The sequence below is a fragment of the Mchenga conophoros genome, linkage group LG12 (assembly GCF_057382185.1).
Source record: "Mchenga conophoros isolate Kocher_MC1m ecotype Shallow Benthic linkage group LG12, M_conophoros_male_GT1.1, whole genome shotgun sequence".
Classification (NCBI taxonomy): domain Eukaryota; kingdom Metazoa; phylum Chordata; class Actinopteri; order Cichliformes; family Cichlidae; genus Mchenga; species Mchenga conophoros.
Window position 1 is genome coordinate 20,516,336 of NC_140537.1, and position 25,440 is coordinate 20,541,775.

Sequence of the window (25,440 nt, forward strand, 5' to 3'; positions counted from 1 at the left end):
GACACGGGGCGCCTAAGTTTGTGAATGCAACAACTCGAGAATGAGGCGATGTATGATTTTCAAATTCATGCATAGGTGCAGCTGTGACCTCAAAGGCAAGGTCAGAGGTTAAGTTATCTAAAAATCTTGTGAATGCAGTGACTCAAGATGGCAGTCTCCTGGGATTTTCATTTACCATACCTGAATCTACTTAGGGCTGAGGGATACTGGTGGCCATCAGCATTTTATTTTATTTATTTTTTGTCTCAGAAATGTAGTTTAATAAGCTCATTATTGTCAACTTAGGTCTTTAGTTTTAAGATCTGCCACTGGTACTCCTACTCATGGCTGTTGCGTGATGATCTACAGGGAGTGCAGAATTATTAGGCAAATGAGTATTTTGTCCACATCATCCTCTTCATGCATGTTGTCTTACTCCAAGCTGTATAGGCTCGAAAGCCTACTACCAATTAAGCATATTAGGTGATGTGCATCTCTGTAATGAGAAGGGGTGTGGTCTAATGACATCAACACCGTATATCAGGTGTGCATAATTATTAGGCAACGTCCTTTCCTTTGGCAAAATGGGTCAAAAGAAGGACTTGACAGGCTCAGAAAAGTCAAAAATAGTGAGATATCTTGCAGAGGGATGCAGCAGTCTCAAAATTGCAAAGCTTCTGAAGCGTGATCATCGAACAATCAAGCGTTTCATTCAAAATAGCCAACAGGGTCGCAAGAAGCGTGTGGAAAAACCAAGGCGCAAAATAACTGCCCATGAACTGAGAAAAGTCAAGCGTGCAGCTGCCAAGATGCCACTTGCCACCAGTTTGGCCATATTTCAGAGCTGCAACATCACTGGAGTGCCCAAAAGCACAAGGTGTGCAATACTCAGAGACATGGCCAAGGTAAGAAAGGCTGAAAGACGACCACCACTGAACAAGACACACAAGCTGAAACGTCAAGACTGGGCCAAGAAATATCTCAAGACTGGTTTTTCTAAGGTTTTATGGACTGATGAAATGAGAGTGAGTCTTGATGGGCCAGATGGATGGGCCCGTGGCTGGATTGGTAAAGGGCAGAGAGCTCCAGTCCGACTCAGACGCCAGCAAGGTGGAGGTGGAGTACTGGTTTGGGCTGGTATCATCAAAGATGAGCTTGTGGGGCCTTTTCGGGTTGAGGATGGAGTCAAGCTCAACTCCCAGTCCTACTGCCAGTTTCTGGAAGACACCTTCTTCAAGCAGTGGTACAGGAAGAAGTCTGCATCCTTCAAGAAAAACATGATTTCCATGCAGGACAATGCTCCATCACACGCGTCCAAGTACTCCACAGCGTGGCTGGCAAGAAAGGGTATAAAAGAAGAAAAACTAATGACATGGCCTCCTTGTTCACCTGATCTGAACCCCATTGAGAACCTGTGGTCCATCATCAAATGTGAGATTTACAAGGAGGGAAAACAGTACACCTCTCTGAACAGTGTCTGGGAGGCTGTGGTTGCTGCTGCACGCAATGTTGATGGTGAACAGATCAAAACACTGACAGAATCCATGGATGGCAGGCTTTTGAGTGTCCTTGCAAAGAAAGGTGGCTATATTGGTCGCTGATTTGTTTTTGTTTTGTTTTTGAATGTCAGAAATGTATATTTGTGAATGTGGAGATGTTATATTGGTTTCACTGGTAAAAATTAATAATTGAAATGGGTATATATTTGTTTTTTGTTAAGTTGCCTAATAATTATGCACAGTAATAGTCACCTGCACACACAGATATCCCCCTAAAATAGCTAAAACTAAAAACAAACTAAAAACTACTTCCAAAAACATTCAGCTTTGATATTAATGAGTTTTTTTGGGTTCATTGAGAACATGGTTGTTGTTCAATAATAAAATTATTCCTCAAAAATACAACTTGCCTAATAATTCTGCACTCCCTGTATGACAGTTGCCAATCCACGTGCATGGTGCTGACCTGTGAGTACAGGTCCCACTAAAGAACACCAGGTCCTCATGGAGTCTGTTTCTGACAGTTTGGTCAGAAACATGCACATCATCAGCCAGCTGGAGGTCATTTTGTAAGACTCCTGTTGTGCTCCTCGCGTAAAGGATTTAGATTCCGTTACCACCTGCAAGATTGTTCCCTTTCAGTGCACGTGTTGTCCCTTTTCATTTGTACCAGAGCAGGTGGAATGGAGCCACAAAAGTTTAAGTTTTCTGATGTTTAACTGATTTTGTCCTATAAACAGTCAGCTAAACCTAAGCCTCAGTGTTGTGTTTAAGAACTGCCAGCAGGGGGAGCCAGTGCATAAAAACGTCCTTCCTTTGAACAAATCAGCTCTATTGTATTGTTTTCTTTATTGCGATAAATGTAAGAAAGAACATAGTGAGTCCAACACACCTTATAAGTTGTACTTTTAGCTTTTTTTTATTTTATTTCAGTCTCGGCAGTGAAAATCTGCATTCATAAAAATACAAGTTCTAAATCCAAACGCTGAACAAAAGTATTTTAAACACACTGCTACTATAAACAATGATCGCAGCCAGCGCACAGACACTTAAAATAACGGAGCAGCAGTAACTAAACATTACCAGTGATACGGATCCAGCAATAATCACAAAACAAGATGCTCTGGAGTGATTGGATCATAACAAACAACATAGTAACGCAGTGAAAACTACCATTGCAAAATCTTGATGATGTCTAACGTTTTTAATTATTCTCAAGCAGTCATTTTAGTCCTGTTTTTTTAAGACACAATAAAAGCCTCAGAAGGGGAAACGTACAACAGGCAACCATACACATGCAATCATGTTCTCGAGTGTTTTTATGTGAACACCTAAACTTTGGACTGTTTCTACTATCTACTCCATTCCTGTGTCAACTCTAAAGCATTGCAGCGCACACCTCAAAAGTGTCAATCTAATCTAGACCTCTTCAGCTACACTGCCCTGCACTGCAAAGACAGATTTTTATGTTTTGTTTTGTTTTCTAAACGCGTCTGGTCTGTGTTGCGGCAGTGCTATTTCGTCTAACTACTGTCTCTCGTTCATCCTGAGGAGACTCTGGAAAATTTCCTGTCACTCCTTAACCTGTGAAAAAAAAATAGCAAGTCTTCTTTTTCACGTCTTCCCGGGACCACCATCGATGTTTTCAAATCAAATTTACCCGTCGGCTGAACACGAAAAACAAATCTCCAGGAACATTATAAAGGAAATACATTCAGAAGTATCATGCTAAGGCAGTTTTTTGAGTTATAGGCCTTCCCTTGTCTTTAGTGGGCCTGTCTTACCTCACACTCCCTCATCCTGTCTCAAGAGGGAGACTATTTTTGGACCACATCTGTATCACAAGTGTGCACGCAAGAAAAAGCGGTCTTTGTGCGCACAGGTTTCTTGTCTGTGCCTCCCCGCCAGCACAGCCAGCAGGTCACTACAAATCAAAATAAACCAGATATCCATCACATAATCAAACCTCCCTTGAAAAGCAAAAGGTTATGAACATTTTCCCCGTTCCAAACAACACCTCTTTACACACTGGTGTCATTACGTATTATTATAAACACTGACTTGATATTCGTATTGTTATTTAAGAGAATAGCCCTTATTCTCTTGGCTATCAAAAGTATCAGATATGAACATTAAAGACCTCCAGACGTGCTCATTAACAACAGATCCACTGTAATGGGTTTCTAGTTGTTAAGGCTGTGTCCACTGTGTGTGAACTTATCTTGTTTGTGCCTCACGTGTTAAGAACAAATACAGAAAGGACAAAGCTTCATTCAGTTCAAGTCTCCGGAGACAACACTGCCCCCTGCTCCTTTAAAATAGACATTACTCAGGGAGGTGGAAAGGAGAAACAGGGAGATGGGAGTGCTTTGGTCCATAAAAGAAAAGAAAAATCATCAGGAACTAGATGCCCGCTCATGCTCCAGGGGTACCGGCTTGCTGGGCCATGAGAGGGTCTCCGCCATCCGCGTCGTCCTGCACGGGAGTGGTCTCATGCTCTGCTGTGATAACAATGGTGTTTTCATCTACAAGCTCACAGGTGGGATTGGAGAAAGCCGACAGGGGCAGGGTGATCCTCTGCATCTCACGCTCATAGACCCGCTGCTCATGCTGCTTCTTCAGGTCCCGACCCCTAAAGGCAAACACAAAACATAGATCGGTTATGATATCTCTTTATATATAGTTAACCCTCAAAAGATGAATCTGCAATAACTGATTTTTCTAAATGGATTTTTGTTAATTAACAGTAGCATTTGTTCATTCTCCCTTTTAACTCTTAGCTATCATGCAAACAACCAATCACAGTCAAGTCTTGTTTTGTTTTCAGCATCATGAAAATATCTATCATTCGCATGCACTCAGAAGCCTTGTCGCTGATCCTACACACTGTATTTCTGGGCGTCACCCGAGGCAGCATATTCACGATAAGGGTCTTCAGAGAGCATACTGTACGTAGATAACACAGCCTGTTACACCAAGCGCTGCATTGTCAGCAGTGGGACAGATGGCCAGAGGAACCCAGAACTCACAAGCTGGCAGGGAGTTTATCTACTCCAAGGCAATGCAGCGACGGGAAGCAGCACGAGGTGACCTTCTGCTGATCTGAAGCCAAAACAGGCCAATATACGCCTATCTGCCTGCTCCTGTGCTGTCTTTGCTCTGCCTTGAAACACTTTATATCACCACAAAGTCTTTAGACTTCTCACAAATTTCCATTTCTTTTCAGGACCAGAGGGTTAGCGATACACGAGATGTAAAAAAAAGATTACTTGTACTTAATGCTACAAAATGAATCAGTGCACTCCTGGAGGTAATCCAAATGGATGGTGTTTGGGGTAGAAGGGAAGCCTCGAGGGGATTGGTTTCCTTGTCAATAAGCTATCTATTCCCACTGCAGGCTGTTTCCACTGGGATATAGTGTGCAATCTTTGCCTGGAGAAGTCTGGGGTGAAATCTTTCCTCAGCTCTTCTTTTAGGTGGCATAAGATAATGCAGAGTCAGTCAAAGACAGCGAATTGCAAAGAATGTAAGCATGTCTCCCACTCATCAAACCCATTACTGGTGGCGATGCTGCCAGTGTATGCTGAGGCCACTTATAAACCCTTTGACATAATATGCTTCTCCTCCTTATTAGTAATCACTTCCTAATAATAGAAAACGAGGACGGGGCAGCGCTAATCAGATAGGACAGCCCAACACAGATCCGGGAGGGCATTTTGTGTTTGCCAAAGGGAACCCGAGTTCCCTCTTTCGTAACATCGGGGCTAACGTTTTGCACGTTACATAACTGTACGCTTCCTGTCCCATTCAGCCCCTCCTGCTTAAAATAAACTGCAGGCATTTCATTTCATGCCACGTTTGCCCTCATGTTCTGTTGTGGTTTTTGTGAGAAAGCTCATAAAACTGCTGCCTTGCTTCTGAGAAGAACAACAGAGACCATCGGTAGGGAATCTGTTTAATAGTCGATGGCCTAAACTTAAGAGTACGCCGATGACACGTGATGTCGTGTGAATGAATCATTCCGGTATTTCTCCTCCACCTTTCAAAGCTATCAAAAACACTACAAGCCGGTTTAAACTGGACGATGCAACTCTGAAGGATCGCATTTTGGCTTTATCTCACATCTAAGTAGCTCACCATCCATGAACAGACAATCCTGAACATCCTCATGCACACAAATCCCTCTGATACTGAACCAGCTGGCTTGCTGTGAGTAAGATGCTCACCTCTTATAGAAGTAGCCCAATGTGATGCCCACTCCAAGGACGATTATAATCCCCATCATGATGATAGCAAGGACATATCCTGAAAAACAAAAGGAGAAGAGGAAAATGGTTAAAACAGAAGATACAGATATATAAGAAAGACTTTCAGCTCCTTTAAAAACTAAACTGTGTAATTTATAATTAAAACGTATTCAAGCTGCAGGTTTGTGCACAATGCCAGCATCATACATGTTTTTAAAGTACAAAAAAGCACAGCATACCAATAGCGCCAAGGTCCTTCTTCTTTGCTGGTCCTGTACGAACTCGCTGGCTGATCCCCATCACTGGCTGCAGAGCTGGAACATCTCCCCGCGAAGCTTTGGCTGGCTGAGCGCTCTCTGTGGAGGGAGTGGTTGCTTTTGTACTGAGGGATTCAGTCTTTGCTGGTATGGAAGAGTATTGTTCTAAACATACAGCAAAACAACCTTTTAGTGGTCTTTCCCCAAGTCATGTTTTGCCATATAACAGAAGTAATAGGTTGTTTTTTTTTGGCCATAAAAAAACTTTTTAGTATACTGAGGATGCTTGCTAATCTGTGAAGGCACTATTAATGCTAAACATTGCACAGTGACGTGTAATGTAAAAGTAGTAACAGTCATTTTGGAGAAACATATGCTGCCATTCCAGAATGTGAAGTCATTGCATGTTTGAAAAGGCAATTCCAATGAACATCCTGCAAAAACTACAGCAGAATGTCTGCGTAGTAAAACACTCTGGGTCTGAACCTGGAGTTTTTCCATTTCCTACCTTTTATCTCTACTTTTACATGAAGTAGTTCACTTTGGCAACCCTAACCCAAGAATATGTATTTATGCTTTTAAAACCTAATATATAGTTTTATTCTTTAGTGTGTGGCGGTACTTCAATTTGACCAGAAGTGGACCATGTGGTGTCCAATTACTGCTGGTCCAACAACATTACCGCTGACGCAAAAACAGCGGTAATGTTGTGACATGACGAAAGCTCTGAGATTTCTCTCAACAAACTGTTGGGATGTAAATCAATAGGGGACTGACGAGCACGTGCCTTTTGGGTTGTTTTTTTCCAATGTACCAGACACAAACAAGCCCAGCACAGCCAACTGCCACTCCAACAGATGACAACGTCTGCTCTTTAAATCTTTTGTTCCCCGTTTCCTCCACAGAACTTGTTTATCAACTCTGCCCCAGTTAAAGGGCAGGAAGTCATAAACTGATTCAGCCAATTAGCTGCTGTCTCCGTGGGAAAAACCTCTCCTCTGTGCCAATAAGCTCGGTGCTGGGCGTGGTCAACGGCTTTCCCCAAACAGAAGTTTGAGACGCGTGCGCTGGTGCTTTGTTATTGTATGACTTTTGTTGGCTCCCCAGAAGAGACGGAGACAAAGGTCACGCGAGATTCCTCAGAGTAACTTAACAGCGCCCAGCTGACCTACTACACTCTTAAAAGCAAGTCATCACTGATCCATCTGCAATGAGACTGGAACAAGTTTTAGACATGTGCTAGATGGAAACTTTGTTTTTTAAGTGATAAGAGTTTCCAACTTGGCTGCACACTTTTTGCATTGACTAATAAGTTTTACCTCAAGCTGAGAAGCTAGAAAACATCATTATTAGCAAAAAAAACAAAAAAAAACAAAAAAAACCCATTTCTACTGCAAGGCCAGACAGTGCAGCTTATTTTTGGCCATGTTTCTACAAATGTCGAATTTGTTGTGCAAATGGCAGTTGTACTGTGCATACAACTCGTATAGTATTAATAATTACCGCTGTGTATAGGGTTTACCAACCTTTGCATGTCTCAAGTGCACAGGATTCTCTCTGAATTGCTCCATCTGGGCCAGCAATGTAGCACCAAGGCCTCTCAGAGGCGTCTGGGTTTCGGCAGTAATTGTGATCTCCAACACCTACGGGAGGAATGATAAAAAAAATAGCATGTGTCTGATACCATGCCTTGTAGAAATAAAGGCCAATCTCTACATGTCTGTCCCCACTGTGTGGATTCATTAATCATTAACACTACTTCATCACAGTACAATGAACGGCCTGGTATGAGCACAAACAAAGGAAAAGAGCAACTGGTGCATAAAATAGGCCACTTAACACCATCAACAGGCACAGATGCTGAAAATTCCCATCTTTTATTGTATTTCACAGCCTTTCCTCTGATTTTGCCATGTCAGCACCTCAGCCAAGATGTTCCATGCTGTTTGTTATCCAGCACGGAAACTGTTGTGCCCAATAACTGTGGGCATTTCAAATCTGACTTCATTTTAAGGGGGGCATTAGATCTAATATAATTTTGTACCTTTTTCTGAATCTGGATGGATTGTAACATCATAGTCCCTTGTAGTATTGGTCCAGATTAGGCAGCTCAGACCTGAGGAGGAGTTCTGTTGTTCTCCTCTGTAGTCCACACCATGGGATCTCACGCAGTCTGAGCGAAACAGCAAAACAACAAGTGAGCGCAAGACATGAACTTATTTGTGCAAAGAAAACGAAAGGATAGAAAAATAATATAAACATTCACTCGGAGCACAGCTTTTAGAAAAACAAAAAAAGAAAGAGGAATTCAACACACACATACATAAAAATCAGTCTATAAAGCACAAGTTTACCTTTTTGGTCTCCATTTGATGCCCTGCTCTCCACCAGAGCCACGCTCAGGAAAACAACGTGCAAAGAGAAAAACACTTTGCAGAGCTGACGGGCTGATTTCACAGACAGCATTTTCCCTCTACACCAAAAATGTATATATATATTTCAATATATACAAAGTGTTTCCGATGGAGGACGAGCCTGTGCTGGATTCAGACACACTGCCCCTCTTGCTGCAGTCCCAGCCCTTGTTTTTGTCAAGATGAGCTCTCAGCTTACTTCGTAAACAGCCTTCTGCGGTGGAGGCGGAGGAGGAAGAGGTGTCCTTTGCAGTGCAAACCTCAAGGTCCTAAAGCCTCACCAGATTCCTATGCAACGCACACACACACACACAATGAACATGCACAATGAAGAGCATACCCTGAAAAATAATACGTGCAGCCTTGATAAGAGATTGTTTTGCTTAAGCTGTGAGGAGAACTTATTTCCCCCCCCCAACTATCAAGCCTCGATCCTGTTCCTTAACCAAGACTATTTTCCACACTTACAGCCTTTTCTCTGGTTTCCTATAAATAGCTGCTCTACTTTTCCATTTCCATGAAAAAAAAAATTAAAAACTTTTCCATTTTTAATCCCTCTCCAACTGCAAGGTCTTATCTGGCTCTAACTACTTGGTGCATTTATCCAAACTCCCTCTTCCTGTTTCCCATGCTTCCTCTCCACCCCAGGAGGCTTTCTTTTTTTTTTCCCCTCCCCCCTTGTTTTGTTCTTTTTTAGGTGGATATTGTCAGAAGTTGACTCTGCTGAACCTAATAAAGCAGGGCTGCCAGTTGTCTCTTCCTGTGCACAGGGAGCTGTATGCTCAAAGCAGAGTGGAGGCCTGTGCCATTGTTGGCTGACTAATAAAGAGGGCAGCCAACCCGTGACTCAGTCAATGTTCACTCTGCCACTTTTCAAATATATGCTTACTCAGTTTTCAGGCAATCACCAGAGCAAACAGTGAACATGTGTGCCGTACGCTCCAGTACACTCTGGCCTCTCTGGATCTAATCATTTTGTCTCATTGAGACTATCTATGTCATAAACACTTGCACTTTTTATCAGCACGACTTTCTCCAGAAATGAGCTGCTGTAAAGAATTCTCCTAAGAAATTTCTCTCCATCGTGGTAAGGAATCAAAAAGTCAACATGACCATTCGATTATAGTTTCTCCAACCTGATGAGGAAGACTTCCTTACCTTCAGAAATGTGTCTGAGCCCTATCTGAAATCGACTAAATTATAATAAATATGCCTTGTTGGAGATTAAATGAAAGAAATCTGTGAAAACACATGTTGGCATTGTCTGCATTCATCTTTGTTCTCCTCCACAGAGACCTGCTGCGCTAAATGTTCACGTTAAAAGGCTAAACTTCCTGAAATGTTCCAGCTCATGCATATAAATTAAACAATTAAACTACTAAATCTGAGTGATCTGAAGCTTTAGGCTGTGTAAGGTTGACCATTCACATTGACAATCCAGATGCCTGTGCCTAATATTTGATGATTTAAAGGTTTGGAAAATGATAGTAAGCAGCACTAATCATATTAATGACTAACATTTTTCCAAAGTATCACCCTTAAAAAAGTTCTTGATTATATAAACTGCATAAGCTTTTTTTTTTTTTTTAAATCAAGATACAAGAAGCTGTCATTTCAGATTTCATATAAGATTTAAGTCATTATAAAAAGAAAACAAAACTAAGTGTGGGTACTGCAAACGCAAAGATCAGCTGGGTCCCTGTGGTAGAACAGTGGAAAAACATGACGTCCAAACAGTGCAGTGCACACACGTCAGTATTTATTTACACATCACATAAAAGGGGCTTCGCATACATGGTCTTGTTTCACGTTGCCATAGTTAATCATTTCATTACCAAGGGCACGGGCTTACTGAGAACCCAGAGACTGTCAGTCACAAAGGCCGTCAGAGGCTTTTCTTGAAGCAGATGGTCATTTTCCAGTTTCATGCACACTTTGCCTCCAGGAGGAAATCTCTAACCATCATGACCTTAAACTCACTTCTCATACTTTGTTTTCAAGTTTAAGGGGAATAAAGGAGCGTTCAGTCAAAAAAACACAATTACAATAGCTTTTCATTAAAAGTACACTTTTATTTTCAGGCATGTGAAAAAGCTTTCAAGAGTTAAAATAACAAGATTATTAAAAAGTAGGAAAGTAAAGTGTGTTTAAAACTAAGGAAGGGAAGCATGGTTTTGTTTTTATCTGCAGCTGCAAGCTGTAGGCACTATTTAAACTCTTAAAGGATTCTAGATAGAATGATTATGTTTGTCCAAATATGGCCCCCACACTTGTGTTCTCCTGCTTCCATTATTTAAAATGAGCCGGTATCAACACGGCCCACACGGTTTCCTTTGAGGCTCATGCTAATCTCACAGTACTCAGGTGTGGATTTTGCCATGGCTCATAGAAGACACATTGCATAAGTTTAATCTACGAGCCATTAATACAAGCTTATAGTCATTACTGTTGCATAACCTAGATGCACACAAGTGCAGCGCTTCATATATGCACAGTGCAAGCACATATAGAGGTAGGTTCAGATACAAATAAACTGATAATGCTGCACTACTAATCATGTCCAATGACAGCATGTACACCCGCTTTGATGTCCCTGTTTATCTAATAACAAGAGCTGCCCATCTCAAACAAAAGCAGTGATGTAAGACTGCTCAAGTGTGCGGTCTATTGCAGGGCAACCGCCGGCTCTCAATCACATTCAAGTCCATAATCATCAGCCCTCATGTGGTTGGAAAGGGAACACTTATCCAGGCAGAAGGCCTCTAATGGAACAATAAAGCATGCACTGTATTCCCCTGGTGGGTAGCAGGCAGATAATTTCTCCAGATGCTGTTGCATTACATCACTGCATCACTCTGAGCCTCACTGCTGTCGATGCTCAGACACAGCAAACTTGTAGCTGGGAAACTGTTTATGGTGATCAAAGGCAGACCTGCTATTCTAGTGACTGTAGCTCTACAAGAAATGAACCAACCCTCAGAAAATGTTATTAAACTTTATTAGAGATTAGGAGGAGCAGCTGTTTTCTTTTTCTTCTCTTTTTTTTTAAGCATATGTTCAGTTGGCATGAAGAGCCTGGATGGTCTCTTTTCTGTAGAGCAAATATTATAATGTCCAGAAGTGGTAGCAGCTCTTACATAACCTTGTACTGCAGCATCAGGATCTGCAATACTCATTCACGCCTTGGGCCTTATACGAGTATGCCATCATCATCATTCTTCAAGTGTCTGCAGGTAATTTTATCCACAGCCACATCAGCCAAAAAGGCTCTGCTCATTGAGCGCTCTGTCGTAGTGGCAGCTCTCCAGCCACAGCAGCTGTCAAAGCAGAAGGAAAGTGGACACCGTTCTGAGTGAGTAGACTACAAACGTCCTGTAAATGCGTGTTCACGGATAAAGGATCACAAAGGTGTTGTATACAATTAGATGTTTTCAGTAGTCGGAGGAGGAAGGCAGCCCTGGTCAACAGGCCACACAGGGTGCTGTGGAAACGGGGGTCCACAAGGAGAGCCAGCCATAAGGGGGTCAATGATTCAGCTATAGAAAGAATAAATAATTGAATTATAACATTGAAAATTCACAAATATGCAAGAGTATGTATATGGCGTTTGGCATGCTAATGTGGCACCTGGCTGGACTTCTTTGCAGACTGCAAGGCCGTCTACCACCTGTGCAGCATTGTCCTGTGCCCATGAATTCAGGCTCCGTGCCAGAGAAGAGGATTGAGAGTACTTTTCAGCCATCTGTAGCAGGTAAGGCAGTACATGCACGGACATCACAGAGGGCTCTGCAAACACATTGGCCTCATCCTGCTCATACAGACTGGAACACCTGAGAGAGGGAGCAATAAGCCACACGCAGTTAATATGGTTATATGGTTACGTTTGTACAAATGCATTGATTCAGTGATGAAACGTACCCCTCCACCGAGGCATGTCTCAGCACAGATCTGAGGTCAGACTGAGGCAGGTGACACATCAGCACCTCCAGTGTGCCAGGAGCATCCCAGCACTCCTCTAGCAGCACATCCAAGAGGAATGGCAGAGCTTGATTGACCTGCACAAGGTAGACATTCCTCTGGCTTTGGCCTCTTCTTGCATGGTGGAGCACGGAGGCGAAACAAGCCGCTTTAATCCTCACCTCCTGGCTTTGGTCCTGCAGCAAGTAAAGGCCTGTGTTGATCAACCTAGGAGGGAAGATTCAGTGTTCTGAAGTCTTGCTCATCAGAGTGCATCACCTGACGACATGCTTTGACTTCCTTAATACCTGATCATAATGGGAACCAGAGTGCTGTATTCTTTCATTGTGTGGCTCATGAGTGGCGCTCCAGCCACACACAGAGCTTCAGCGCATGCTATCCTGAGCACTTCAGGGACATCTGGGGCCCAAAGGCATTCCAAAATACCACACCAGCGCTGGATCATGGATATCTTTAGACTGATTGGCAAAAGAAAAGAAGAAAATTAGGGCTGCAGTGAGACGTACTCCAATATGGGACTTAATAAAGAAATAAAGTGGGGCAATAAAATGTGTAAAAACCTGGATTGTGGCCAATGGGACAGCAGCAGGCTAGCAGCAGAGAAAGCCTGGGATAGAAACTCTGGCCCGCCTCTCTGGTCCTCCAGGTCCCTAAGCAGCAAATCCAGACACTCAAGCAGAACTGGCTCTTCCAGTGGGGCCAAGAGTACAACACGCTGGGATGAAGCGGTATCACCTCTGGCCATCACTGCCACCAGGGCTGCAAGGTAGCTCCTGCAATACTCCACACTGCGGCTCAACAACGCCTCCCTTAAATTTGCCTGGAAGTGGATTTGATTGTAAGACGTTCAGGTTCTTTTTTGTCTTTTAACAGATAATTTCTCTTTATTTTCAGTTTACTGAAAGCAGTGCTTATGCATTGTTACCAAATCAGATGAACAGGTTAAAAAAAACTGCTGGAAAATAAACACCAAACCACAAAAGAATCATCTTTCCCACTGTCTGCAGATATTCAGGATCTTATCGGATCTTTTTTAAAATGGGTGAGTAACACTGGCAGGAAACAATGCAGTTGGTTGATTTAGCGATAACATAACACACAAGTGATATAAAGGGAACATATCCTCAGCACGGCTGTGCTAGAGTCGCCCTTTTTCCAAATTATAATAGTGTACGGGCACACCCTTTCTTTTGCCAGCTGTCAACCTCGGCTGGCATTATATTTAAGATTATCTTTGGCTCAAAGGTTTCCTCTCATTGTATTATAAGAAGGTCGTTACAAAAAAAGCTGCTCGGCTGGTTTTGGGAAAGTCTGCTTTCTCTGTGCTGCCTCAAGTGTAGGGAACAAATCACGTTTTACCTGCAGCACCCTCTGGACCACTTCTTTCAAGCCAGTCTGCCGCAAACTCTGCCCATCCAGGACCCATGCAACCAATGTGAGTCTAAGATCAGGGCTCGCTGAAGAGAAGTTCTCCCAGATTTTGCATGCCCACTGTTGATCTGCACATAGAAAGTGAATGGCTTTTTCATGGAAGGATGACATCCCAACCTGTGGAAACAGGTATAGACAGGCTCAATACAGAGCGGATTAGGCAAAAACAAAGAAAGACTTGTGGTAAAAGCAGCTGCAAATATATTTTCTGAATCAACTAGATACTGAGTGACTGAGATCAAGAGAAGAATCCTTAAAAAAAATTTAATTATATTGATAACAGTCACATTTGTGCTTATTTTATATAAAATGAAGGAGCTACATTTGCACCAGCCACATGTATCAGGCTTTGGAAGACCTTTTATGGGCCCAATAAACGGGTTAGTAATTCACACACCTGAAGACTCTGCTGAGGTGTTTGGAGGTGACGCAGGAGTGTGCTGCTGAGATCTGAAAGGTAGGTCTCACAGCAGAATCTTCTAAGAGCATCGACCACATCGAGATAGACTGCTCTCACCAGGGGGCAGCGTTGAGCTTCAGTCACCATCCACAGTGACGCTATTATCCTGCTCAGCACCTCAAACAGGTTATCTGAAGGGGTGCTGCTAATGGAAACGCAGCAGGATTTCAAAACCCGACATTCTGATGAATGAACAAAGCCCTTTGAAAGCCTGAAAGTGTGAGATGAAAGAATAAAGAGCTCTTTTAAGTCTCACCTGTTGCCGCAGAGAGCTCTTTCTAGAATAGCTTTGATCTGCAGCAGCTGTCCATGGAGCCGGTTGTGAGAGCACTGCTGCTGTGGACTGGGAAGTTGAGATGTCAGGTTGATGAGGATGTTCATGTACTCAGAGGGAGGAGTCATGGCAACCAGAGCCTTTGAGGCCATCATTCTCACACTGTAAATCGGACTGGCAGACAGCTGGAGTAAAGGAGGCAGGAAGTCTGACAAAGTTCTGGAAGAAAGGAGGAAAGCCAGGAGATTCACTTAATTAAATATTGCTCAATACAGAGATTTATTAATGTGCAACTAACATATACCAGAAATGTATAAATGAAACAAAATGCTGACCTATACAAGGAACATTTTGATGAATATACTTATTTTTATTCTTGTCAAGAATTCCAGCAAAATGAGATTGCTTATTTCTAAATGTTTTGTTCTTGCTCTCAGTAGTTATGGTAGATAGCTATAGCTACATATTTACTGTGCAGACATGAGAGTAATATTGATTTTCTTATCTGACTTTAAGCAAAAAACCAAATGTGAAAACTTCCTAAAATGCCTTCCTTAAATCGCTGGTCTTCAGTGACATTGTAAAGTCACTGTAATGTTTCAATCTTACTTCTAATCAAACTGTTTAAGAGAAATGTAAACATTACACACTCTTCTGAGTCTTGAACACCGGGCTGGAGTTGGGCTAGCAGAGTGAGAACAGGGTAGAGCGAGGGTTTGAGATGTAGCTTGGCCTCATTGGGTGGACCCTCGAGGTCTTGTGCCGACCCTCTCAGCTCGCCCAGGAGGAAGGGCTGGAGTGCAGGATAGTGGAAGAAGAAGGCAGCAGGAGACATAGCATGCTGCGTGGGGCCAGCCTCTTCAGAGGTCGACCGCTGGCCGAGCATTCGTGTGCAGAGAGAACCTGGAAACAGAGGATATTTAGGGCTGAACTTAATAGCCATATTCCTCAATAATCAAAATCGGTTTCTTCTTTAAAAGGAAACTGAGGTATTTCTGGTATTTGTACAGATATTTAAAAATGGAGAAAACACAGTAACAGTCATGATGAAAAACTACAAATACATAGTAAAACTAAAACTCTAAATGAGTGAGTGTCTCACTGTAAAGTTGCAGAGCAGCGTTCCTCATGGCCCAGCAAGGAGAGCTGAGCAGAGTGAGTGACAAGATAGCTACATCTGACGCAAACTGAAGGATAGCTGCTCCCAAAGCCGTGCTCCGCACCAGAGCCTGCAGGGTGTGCACTGCACACACCTGTAAGAGGAAAGCACAATTATTCCACCACCTCTGCTGTTTTTTGTTTTGTCTTTTTTAATTACAAAAACCAACATCTTCCCTCTGTAGCTACGCACCTGTGGCAGGTCCAACGTTTGGTCCCAGTCATCATTTAGAGGAGTTCTGGCTGTTTCCAGCAAGGTTTGCATACTGTGGGCTAACAGTGGTCTTGCTTTACTCGCTTCTTCTGCAGACAAAATGCACAGGATCAGCATAGGCAACCCCGCAGCCCGCCGGGTCACAGATGTAGAACGAAGACACTGAACAACCTGCAGTCCCTGTAAACAGAAACGAGTGGAAAAACTCAATCTAAAAGCCAACAATCCGTGTAAAGCTTTCAACCCGGGAATGCACCATCACTTACTTTTTTCAGCATTTGGGCTGGGATATCCCTGAGCTCTGGATCACTGCTGCTCAATAGAGAAGCGCAGAACTTTGTGAAACCTATACAACATCCCTCTACTGCCCCCTGGTGAGGAAAAAATATAGTTTCATAAAGTTTAGAACATCCAGACTCAGTGCCTCTCAGTGGGCTCTATAAAACTTACCCAGTGACGGCATTTGAGAAGAATATTCTTGAATATTTCTGCAGCTTTGATTAGATCCTGTTTTGTTAGAAGGCACTTGCTGGGTTTGGATTGTGTGAGAATTTTCTCCACCAAAGAGCCTAAAAATATTCCTATTTCCTAATCAGAAAACAAATAATGCACATTTATCAAAGTGGTAAAAACATCTTCAACGTTCAGCAATCAGTTTGTGCATCTACATCTACAGCTATACCTTGAGGGAGACCCAGCAGCAGGTGAGAACAAGGCTGTGCTCTTCAGAGAGCAGGACACACTCCTCTCCCTCTGCCTGGCCACCTGCAGATGTTTGGGCTATCAGAGAGCTGATGGCATTTCCCATATCACAAAAGGAAGGCGGTGCATCTAGGACGAGACAGAGTAATTTCTCGAGAGGTGTAGAAATAAATCTGAACTAAGTGAGAAGTGTTTCTGCAGACTGTTCTGTTACCCTTCTCGCTGGCACATGCTTCCGGATCTCCGTAAAGAACACCGAGCAGCAGCAGAGAGATGTTCTCCAGCAGGCCCAGCACCTCCATGTTCAGACTGGGGTCAAGTGTGTCATATACACTGTTGGGTGTCTCAAGCAAACACCTCTGAAGAGCACTTAGAGCACCTGCAACCCAATTCGTGACAGGATTTAAAGGACTGAAACTTTTTTTGAGGTTTATCTTAAATGTCTCTCAGTCTCACCATGTATAGGCTTTTCTCTGGCAGCAAGCATCATGTCTGCCTTGGCTGTTAGATAGTGCTCCTCGAGCTCCTTCACCAGGACTTTAACCATGCAGAAGGCCTTTGAGTTACTTTCCCTACTGTTCAGCCTGCAGCCCTCACACTGGTGTTTTGATCTACAGTGACAAAAAAACGGAAATTAATTTTCTTCCTGGTGTCCCCAGAAAAAAAAAAACGGCACAATGGATCCGATCGTCACACCACAGTGAATCTAAATAGTCCAATCAGAGTCCAAAATATACAACGAATAAATGTCATCAGTGAGAATGAAGCTGTTTTTAAGCAGTTTGTTCCAGTTTGATGTACATTACAATTATCAATGCTAAAAACAAAGCTCTGTTTTTATGTAAAACATTGCATGTCTGGTTTCATAATACTGTGTCTCCTTAGTTCATATTACCTGTGAATACAAACAAGTATTTTCAAGCCACAAAAGTTTCTTATATAGAAGACTAAACTGCACGCCATCCTTTCTGCACTGTTCTTCAATGAGCAGTGGCAGCTCTGTTTTGAGTGAGCTGGCTCTTATTAAGCGTGAGGTGAGAACAAAGCTTCTGGTACGTCTGTAAATTTTTAAAAAATCACATGTTCTTCTAGTGGAAATGTCTTTTTATTTTAGCAACTATATTACTAATCTGAGTTAACCCTGATTTATGTTTTTTCACAGAGTTTGGGTGTTCAGTAACTTCCCCTGCCAAAGAAATCTCACTACCTGTGAAGCATTTTCTAAAGTTCCTTTGTATTATCAGCAGGCAATGCAAACTGTTCCTTTGACTGCCAACTGCATCTACACAATCAGGAGTTTATGGACCTACAGCATCATTTAAAGAATCTTATCATTTCAATTCTCCAAAAGCAAGAAAAGTACTGTAGCATTGGGAATGCTACAGTATTGTGCAATAGTGACATATTGCAGGGGACCAAAACACACCACTCTCTAATAGACTGCAACTCTTAATTAATCAACAGCTTGTGCTTTGAATCCACATGCCAAAAAAAAGAAATATAATAAGAACGACAGCCTTTAGAGAGCAGTTCTTACTTCTGAAGGAGGATCTTCATCATCAGTGCTCCCATTTGGGCCTCCTGCACCCGGGGACTGCATAGAAGCTGTTTAGTTCTCGTATGCAGCACTTCAGTGAGATCATCCAGAAAACTGGGTGGAAAAAATCTCAACAATAACCCAGCAGCGAGCTCCCGAATCTGGGGGGGGGGGGGGGGGGGGGGGGGGGGGGGGGATTCCTTATATTCAGCTTCGATTGATTTAAACCAATTAAAATTTCAAGGTAAGAAACGGCATCTCTACCTCATTTGTAGAATCTTCCAAACAGCTGAGAAGTACTAGCTGTTTCGTCCTGCAGAAGAAATCCCACTGTCCTCTCTGTCTGGCACAGCTAATGAGAGAACTGATATTTGCTGCAAACATGTTCCACAGATATCATTAAAAGCCAAAAAACAGGAGGGAAAAAATCTGTTAAGTGTAGAATATCAGCATCACATTTTCCAAACGTACCCGGAGGTTGTCCCTTCTTCCTGTCTGGGCTCCAGGTGTCTGTGCAGGTCTCCAGCACTGCTGAGAGCAACAGCAATGCCGTCTTCTTTCTCTGATAACTGTGTCCTGGTGCCAGATAGGTGTATGGAAGCTGACTCAGCCATTCCACAAATCCTATATGACATATGAAAAGAAGAAGTCACTCACCTACGCACTGTTCAAACCTGTTTGAGACTGCCTATCAATCAGAAGAAGCTGGCTTAAAGGAACGATCGCCTTAAAGGGAGGAGAGTTTGTTTCATACAGAGGACCACCTGACTGTCCTGGTGTAGGTTAAATGGGGATTATTTTGAATTGTGAATCATGCAAAGCTACTCTAGTATAGTCTAAGGACAAAAATGGGGAACTAGAAAGGTCTCATTCAAAAATGATGATTTTCTCACCTATTCCCTGATCTAAGAGATCCTGTGTTCTTTCCGAGTGAGAGGATTCTCCTTTCTTTTTGCCCTTCTGTCCTCTGACATATGCCAAACAGCCATCTCTGATCCGAATCAGAAATTTCTTCACTCCAGCCTGAAAATGTTGGCGAAAAGGCGAGGAGTCGCAGTTTAGATTCTGAGGTATGAACGTCCTCATGATCGCCATCTCCTGCGGAGTTGGTGTGTCTTTGGTCTTCGGGCAGCAGCAGAGCAGATTGAGAGCAGCAAGTCGTACTTTGTCATCTGCAGATCCTAGAGCTAGCTGGAGGGTCTCTAAGGTGGAACTACCCTGAAGGGCCCAGAGGGAGTCTCCAGTTACAGCTCGATAAGAGCTCAAGATGCAGGCCCAGGCGTGGAGGTGACCTGGGGTGTATGGGTCCAGGGAGGCCAGCATGTGGTCCACAGCAGAGGGGAACACCTGGAAGGTGCAGGGTAATAACTGCGTTGCACTGTTGTTCTGTAGAAGAGGCACTTCAGATGTCAGCGCCTCATGAAGGACAGATTGCCAACGCCGTGCCCAGTGACTCGCCAGATCCAGCTCCGCGTGTGAAGAAGAGCCATCACACAGCTCTCGCCTCTGCTGCTGGATCAGACTTTTATAAAGCTCTGACCCACACGGTGCCAGGTGATTGGTAGACAAGCACTTCAGGAGATGACTGGATATTTCAGGACACTGATCCAGCAGCTGAAGACAGGAAGGGCAAAAGAAAGACAGAAAAAGTAAACAAAGACATGGCCAATAATGACTAGCTCACAACATTAATTAACACTGTAACTGCCTTTAAATTCTCACCTTGTCAGTACCCAGATACGGCAGCAAGGCGCACAGGCGATGATACTTAGCTTTGGCTTCCCAAGGTAGCTTCATTATTCGCTCGAGCAGAGTAAGATAAAGAGCCCTCTTTGTGTCACAGAACTGTTTACAGTCCATCTCATAGAGATCCAGCAGCAGAAAAAATGCACTGCGAGCAGTTTCTGACACCCCGTCCACCTGCAAACACACAGTACGACAACCCTGGCTGTAATATGACTTTATTATTCCAACATCAAAATGGGCTACAGGGCCAGACCTTTGCCACATCTGGGTCAGTCTGACCACTTGTCACTGTTTCTAATCCCTGCATATGCCCCCCTCAAGAAAACTGCTCTTACCATCACAAAGAATATTACCATATGGCCAGAGGGTGCCTCTCAGCAGCTGCAGGACTGTTTTGACAGGACTAACTGGGATATCTTTGAACATCAGGACTTGGAAATGTTCACAGACAGTGTCCTCTGCTATATAAAACACTGCATAGGCACTGTTACAGCAGTCAAATGGATCCGGGCTTATCCCAACCAAAAGCCCTGGATGACCCGGGAGGTCAGGCAGCTGCTGAAGGAGAGGAACATTGCGTTCAGGTCTGGCAAAAGGGATTACTACACCACAGCCCGATCCAACCTGAAGAGAGGCATCAGAGAGGCAAAGGGGGACTATAGGAGGAGGATTGAGGACCATCTGAAGAGTAATACCAGCTGGCAGGTGTGGCAAGGCATCCAGCACCTAACCAACTATAAGATCAATCTCGGAGCTGCGGACGGTGACCTGGAGCTGGCAGAGGAGCTGAATATCTTCTTCGCCCGCTTTGAGACCAGGGTACCGGAGGTATTGGAGCCACAGCAGCAACACGCCACCCATAGCAGCACCACCCTCACCCTGGAAGAGCACGAGGTGAGGCGCATGCTGCAGGCTGTTAACCCGAGGAAGGCGGCGGGTCCTGATGGTGTGCCAGGTCGAATATTGAGGGATTGTGCAGGACAGCTGGCTGGGATCTTCACCAGGATCTTCAACAAATCCCTCGCACAGGCGACTGTCCCACTCTGCCTGAAGTCCTCCACCATAGTCCCCTTGCCTAAGAAGCCCCACATCACCGGCCTGAATGACTACAGACCGGTGGCACTCACCCCAGTGGTAATGAAATGCTTTGAGAAGCTGGTCCGCAGACACATCACAGCAGCCCTGCCCCGCAGCCTGGATCCACACCAGTTTGCCTACAGAGCAAACAGGTCCACGGAAGACGCTGTAGCCACAGCACTCCATGCTGCATTAACTCACCTGGAAGAGCATGGTAGCTATGTGCGGATGCTCTTCGTGGATTACTGCTCAGCTTTTAACACCATCCTTCCACACAAACTGGTGGCCAAGCTACAAGACCTGGGGCTTCCATACAGCACCTGCATGTGGATCAACAGCTTCCTCTCGGGCCGTAGACAGCGAGTCAGAGTTGGCCATCACACATCCTCAGCCCTGAGTCTCAGCACTGGCTCACCCCAGGGCTGTGTGCTCAGTCCACTGCTCTACTCTCTCTACACACACGACTGCACTCCTCGCCACCACAGCAACATCTTTGTGAAATTTGCAGATGACACCACAGTGGTGGGGCTCATTTCCAAGGGAGACGAGTCTACGTACAGAGACGAGGTGGAGCAGCTGACGTCATGTTGTAAGGCCAATAACCTCCTCCTCAACACTTCAAAAACCAAAGAACTCATAATAGATTTCAGAAGGAAAAAGGCAGAGATCCAACCACTATTCATAAATGGGGACTGTGTAGAAAGGGTGGCAAGCTTCCGCTTCCTGGGAGTCAATATAGAGGAGAACCTTTCCTGGAGTGTGAACACCTCCGAGCTGCTGAAAAAGGCCCAACAGAGACTGTACTTCCTGAGAATTCTCAGGAGGAATAACATCACACAGAGACTGCTGGTGTCCTTCTACAGAGCCACCATTGAGAGTGTTCTAACTTACTGCATATGCATCTGGTACACTAGCTGCACAGGGGCTCAGAGGAAAGCACTCCAAGGGATCATTAACACCGCCCAAAAGATCACTGGCTGCCCTCTCCCCACACTAGAAGTTCTACACAATGCCCACTGTTTTAAAAAGGCCCAAAACATCATAAAAGACACCTCACATCCTGGCCACTCCCTGTTCGAACTGTTGCCCTCAGGGCAATCAGAGCAAGGACTAATAGACTCAAACACAGCTGTTATCCAACTGCAATAACACATCTGAATACTACAAAAAAATGTCCATCACGCCACTCTTGTGTTAATCTATGCACGGCCTGAAGCATGTGTGTGGGAATGTATGTGAATGTTTTACTGTTACATCTTATTAGTATTTTAAGTATTCTTATCTATTTTATTTATTGAATTTTATTGTTTTATTTATATTTTGATATTGCTAGGGATGATGCAATGATCGGGGACCATTCTTCATTTCGTTGTTCTCGTGACAATGCCAATAAAGTTTCTGATTCTGATTTATTGAGCAGCTAATATGACATCAACCAAGACAGAATATAAACAAATTCTATTCCAATTACAGTCTATTTTAAGTCTTTTGTCTATCAGACATAAAAATATACAAGACAAACATGGTTACTAAAGAATTATAGAGGAGAGGAGTAGAATATGATAGGATATTTTTTCTGCTCCCCTTTCCTCTGCCTATCCTACTCCTGTCCTCTGTAATTCTTTCCATATTGCCAATTTTGTCTATCGAAGAGTTTGAATATTAAAAACGTCCCACTTCACTTAACAATAATAGTTCTGTTCTCACCGGGCTTTCTGCATTGGTCCAGATGAGGTGAATGAGCTGCTGCAGCAGAGTGCAGTTGTCAGGAAGAAGGCGAACACGTGTCACCTTCCACAGATCAGCCAGACATTCTTTCACCTTCTTCAGCCATAAGTTTAACACTGCAACAACACCTCAGGTTTATGTAGGCCACAGAAGTGTTGCAAAGCATGAACAAACAGCTTAGGCAGCAACTCACCTTCGAAGGCAAAGTAGTGACAATCCAGCTTCTCCTCGCACAAAGTAAACACCAGAGGAAACAAACCGTGCAGCAGCAGGCGATTCTAAAGAGAAAAGTTTGGAAATGAAAGCAAACACAACCACAATGCATGCTCTGAGGTGGACTTCAGGTAGATTTACTTCTGGGGCGTCCTCATGTGAACTGAGCAAAATGTGAGGTCGACAGCAGGTCAGGAGACCTCTGCAAACAGCCAGTCTGGCCACTCCATCCTTCTCTGCAGGGTTGCACTGCACCCGGAGAACACCGACAGCCAGCAGCCAGGGCTCTGAGAAATAACAGGAAGTGGGAGCTATTCAGCAACGAGTGTCCACACACTTACAGTGTGCTGTAGAATCTGTGATAACACATTGTGTGCATAGTTTCTGATCAATTTTTAGACATAGTGCAACATATATTACATGTATTGGCAGATGTTCGCTTGGGTAAATATCTGTTCAAATTCCAGTGCTTGATTTGCTTCTACATTCATGTCACTGCTTCCATACCCAAGTGAGAGACCTGTAGCAGACTCCAGGCTGCAGCTCCTCCAGCTCCGTTCTCTGAGGCTGTGTTGATCAGCATGGCCACGGCGGTGCCGGCAAGAAGACGAGTGTCTCTGTTGCAGCACTGCACGACAGGACACAGTCAGCATTAAGCTGTAACAGCTGACATTTATCCCGTAAGTGAGTGATTAATTAATTCTTTAGAAACCTGTCCAAGTATTATGGCCATAAGGGTCTGCAGGATCTTTTGCACTGGGGCTCTCTGTTCCTCATCCCACACCAGAGGAGCAACATCACTGGACAACAGCTGGAATATCTGCAAACACACCTGCAGAGATTACAGTTCTCCGGTCAGTGACAGAGGTCACGCAGTAAGTTGATGATGATCCACACTGCTCCTCGCATACCTTGACTGTAATGTAGCACAGCGGTCCATCTCTCAGGGATTCTTGCTGCAGTGCGACAGGGAGTAACTCAGAAACTTTGTTCAGCATGGACATGTACGACTCTCTCCACACCTCACGGCCAACAGTGCTGTCTTCCAGGAACATACAAGCTGCAGACAGTGTGTGTATATATACGCACAGGAACAACAGTTAAACACAAGTTAAAGGTGGCAACTTACTAAAAATAAATGTAAGTTTAAATTTGTTCTGACCTCTTTGCAAATCCTCAAAACACAAAATCTGAAATGAAGACAAGGTCAAAGTTGGCTGCAGTCCTTTTATGGAAATGTGCGACAAACCAAAGCGAAGTGAGGACTCTGTACCTGGTCACTGTGGACTACGGAGTGGAAACACTCACGGGTCTCTCTAAAAACCAGCTGGTGGTCCACCTTTGCTAAATGTTGCAACATCTGTTAAGGAATAAAATAAAGGTGTAAATGTGCCTTTCTGTCTTTAAGCTGCGAACAGCCACATCGGACACAAAGTAAAGCCAACCTGGTCCACTTTGCGACAAGCTGTGGAGATGCCGACCATCTGCAGCTGCGTGGATATGAGCAGCCTGACGAGAAGTGTGAGATGGTCGTTTTCTAAACCAGACAGCTGTGCTTCAGAAAGTTGTCTCAGCAGCTGGACAGCTTCCTCCAAGCAGCGCTCCTTGCATCTCTTCACGCCGCTCCTGTTCACGGAAGCGCACTTATTCAGCCAAACTTTTCAGAACAGCATGCAGTGTTTTAGAAAATAGCTATGCGTGCCTGAGGTGCATCTGCTACCTGGACGATTCAGACAGTTTCTGAAGAAACTGCCTCAGAGTCCGGCTGACGTTCTCAGCTGCTTCATTCTCGGAGATCACACAGTCCTGCAGACTTCTCAGCAGCTCTTCAAACCCCAGCATCATCACATCGATTCCACAGTACAGATGTGTACTGTTTCCAGACTCCCAGCGAGCACGTTGATTTACAGGTCACGTGACAAGACTCTTCTTCTACTATTTTTTAGAGCAGCTGTCATCGCAGACTTACAGCCACATGCTGCCACCTAGAGGCCGAAGTGTTATTGTTGCTATCCATAGATTTTCAAATTTGAAATGTACTGGTTTGCAAAAAAAACAAATAAGCAATTAAACAAAACAACAACAACAAAAAACCAAACAAACAGAAAAAATAGTGACAAACTTTTATTATTGGATTTTATGTGTAGTCTTGTTTTGTGACACACACAAGTGTGACACGTCTTTAATTACTGACCTTTTGCTAAATATTATATATACTGTCCTCAAATGTTGATCTATATATTGTTAATATTTTAAGTGTTTCTAGTTGATTTTGTGATGGTACTCATTATTCTGGTACTTTGTATCCACAGAATCGTGGGATGTATTGGCGAAAAATAAAATCAATCAATCAATCATCAATCAATCAATCAATCAATCAATCAATCAATCAATCAATCAATCAATCAATCAATCAATCAATCAATCAATCAAATATAATGTAATATTTTGGTATGCTTTTCTTCACCAGAGGCCAGTGAGGTTCTGAGTGTATAGGTATAAATCACTCCTGACCAGATGATGTCG

General features: G+C 43.7%; 2 protein-coding genes across 6 annotated transcripts; both read right to left on the minus strand.

Moving 5' to 3' along the window:
* Nucleotides 1–2,371: 2,371 nt before the first annotated feature.
* On the minus strand, nt 2,372–8,702 carry pik3ip1 (phosphoinositide-3-kinase interacting protein 1). Of its 2 annotated transcripts, none has more exons than XM_085294372.1 (6): nt 8,337–8,702; nt 8,027–8,155; nt 7,509–7,625; nt 5,965–6,081; nt 5,705–5,783; nt 2,372–4,110 (listed from the first exon to the last, which is right to left on the minus strand). In XM_085294372.1, the coding sequence occupies exons 1-6, from the start codon at nt 8,446–8,448 to the stop codon at nt 3,894–3,896; spliced, it is 771 nt and encodes a 256-aa protein (XP_085150498.1). In that variant the 5' UTR covers nt 8,449–8,702; the 3' UTR covers nt 2,372–3,893. The 2 variants fall into 2 exon arrangements, with proteins under 2 accessions (XP_085150498.1, XP_085150497.1); XM_085294371.1 differs by having other exon boundaries at nt 5,965–6,147; nt 8,337–8,682.
* Nucleotides 8,703–11,450: 2,748 nt separating this feature from the next.
* Nucleotides 11,451–24,992, minus strand: LOC146562547 (tRNA (32-2'-O)-methyltransferase regulator THADA). Of its 4 annotated transcripts, XM_085294376.1 has the most exons (32): nt 24,635–24,989; nt 24,360–24,540; nt 24,188–24,274; nt 24,077–24,104; nt 23,826–23,974; nt 23,627–23,746; nt 23,422–23,542; nt 23,056–23,201; nt 22,895–22,979; nt 22,681–22,817; nt 19,873–20,070; nt 19,044–19,764; nt 18,622–18,774; nt 18,415–18,524; nt 18,151–18,311; nt 17,070–17,224; nt 16,828–16,992; nt 16,594–16,742; nt 16,362–16,499; nt 16,178–16,282; nt 15,891–16,091; nt 15,642–15,792; nt 15,190–15,442; nt 14,522–14,758; nt 14,203–14,410; nt 13,734–13,922; nt 12,935–13,194; nt 12,662–12,832; nt 12,315–12,581; nt 12,024–12,226; nt 11,816–11,932; nt 11,451–11,713 (listed from the first exon to the last, which is right to left on the minus strand). In XM_085294376.1, the coding sequence occupies exons 1-32, from the start codon at nt 24,757–24,759 to the stop codon at nt 11,670–11,672; spliced, it is 5,535 nt and encodes a 1,844-aa protein (XP_085150502.1). In that variant the 5' UTR covers nt 24,760–24,989; the 3' UTR covers nt 11,451–11,669. The 4 variants fall into 4 exon arrangements, with proteins under 4 accessions (XP_085150502.1, XP_085150500.1, XP_085150499.1 ...); XM_085294374.1 differs by having other exon boundaries at nt 11,451–11,932; nt 14,203–14,407; nt 24,635–24,988; XM_085294373.1 differs by having other exon boundaries at nt 11,451–11,932; nt 24,635–24,988.
* Between the last annotated feature and the right edge of the window lie 448 nt (nt 24,993–25,440).

Bases quoted from the DNA above. Each gene is read 5' to 3' on its own strand.
- pik3ip1 (XM_085294371.1), bottom strand. From the start codon at position 8,448: ATGCTGTCTGTGAAATCAGCCCGTCAGCTCTGCAAAGTGTTTTTCTCT. The intron at 7,626-8,026 runs GTACAAAATTAT...TTCCTCCCGTAG, and splicing joins CCATCCAGATTCAGAAAAAG to GTGTTGGAGATCACAATTAC. The intron at 4,111-5,704 runs GTGAGCATCTTA...GTTTGCCTTTAG, and splicing joins TTGGGCTACTTCTATAAGAG to GGGTCGGGACCTGAAGAAGC.
- LOC146562547 (XM_085294373.1), bottom strand. From the start codon at position 24,759: ATGATGCTGGGGTTTGAAGAGCTGCTGAGAAGTCTGCAGGACTGTGTG. The intron at 18,312-18,414 runs GTAGAGATGCCG...CCCCCCCCCCAG, and splicing joins TGGAAGATTCTACAAATGAG to ATTCGGGAGCTCGCTGCTGG. The intron at 11,933-12,023 runs GTGCCACATTAG...TTCTTTCTATAG, and splicing joins CTGCAAAGAAGTCCAGCCAG to CTGAATCATTGACCCCCTTA.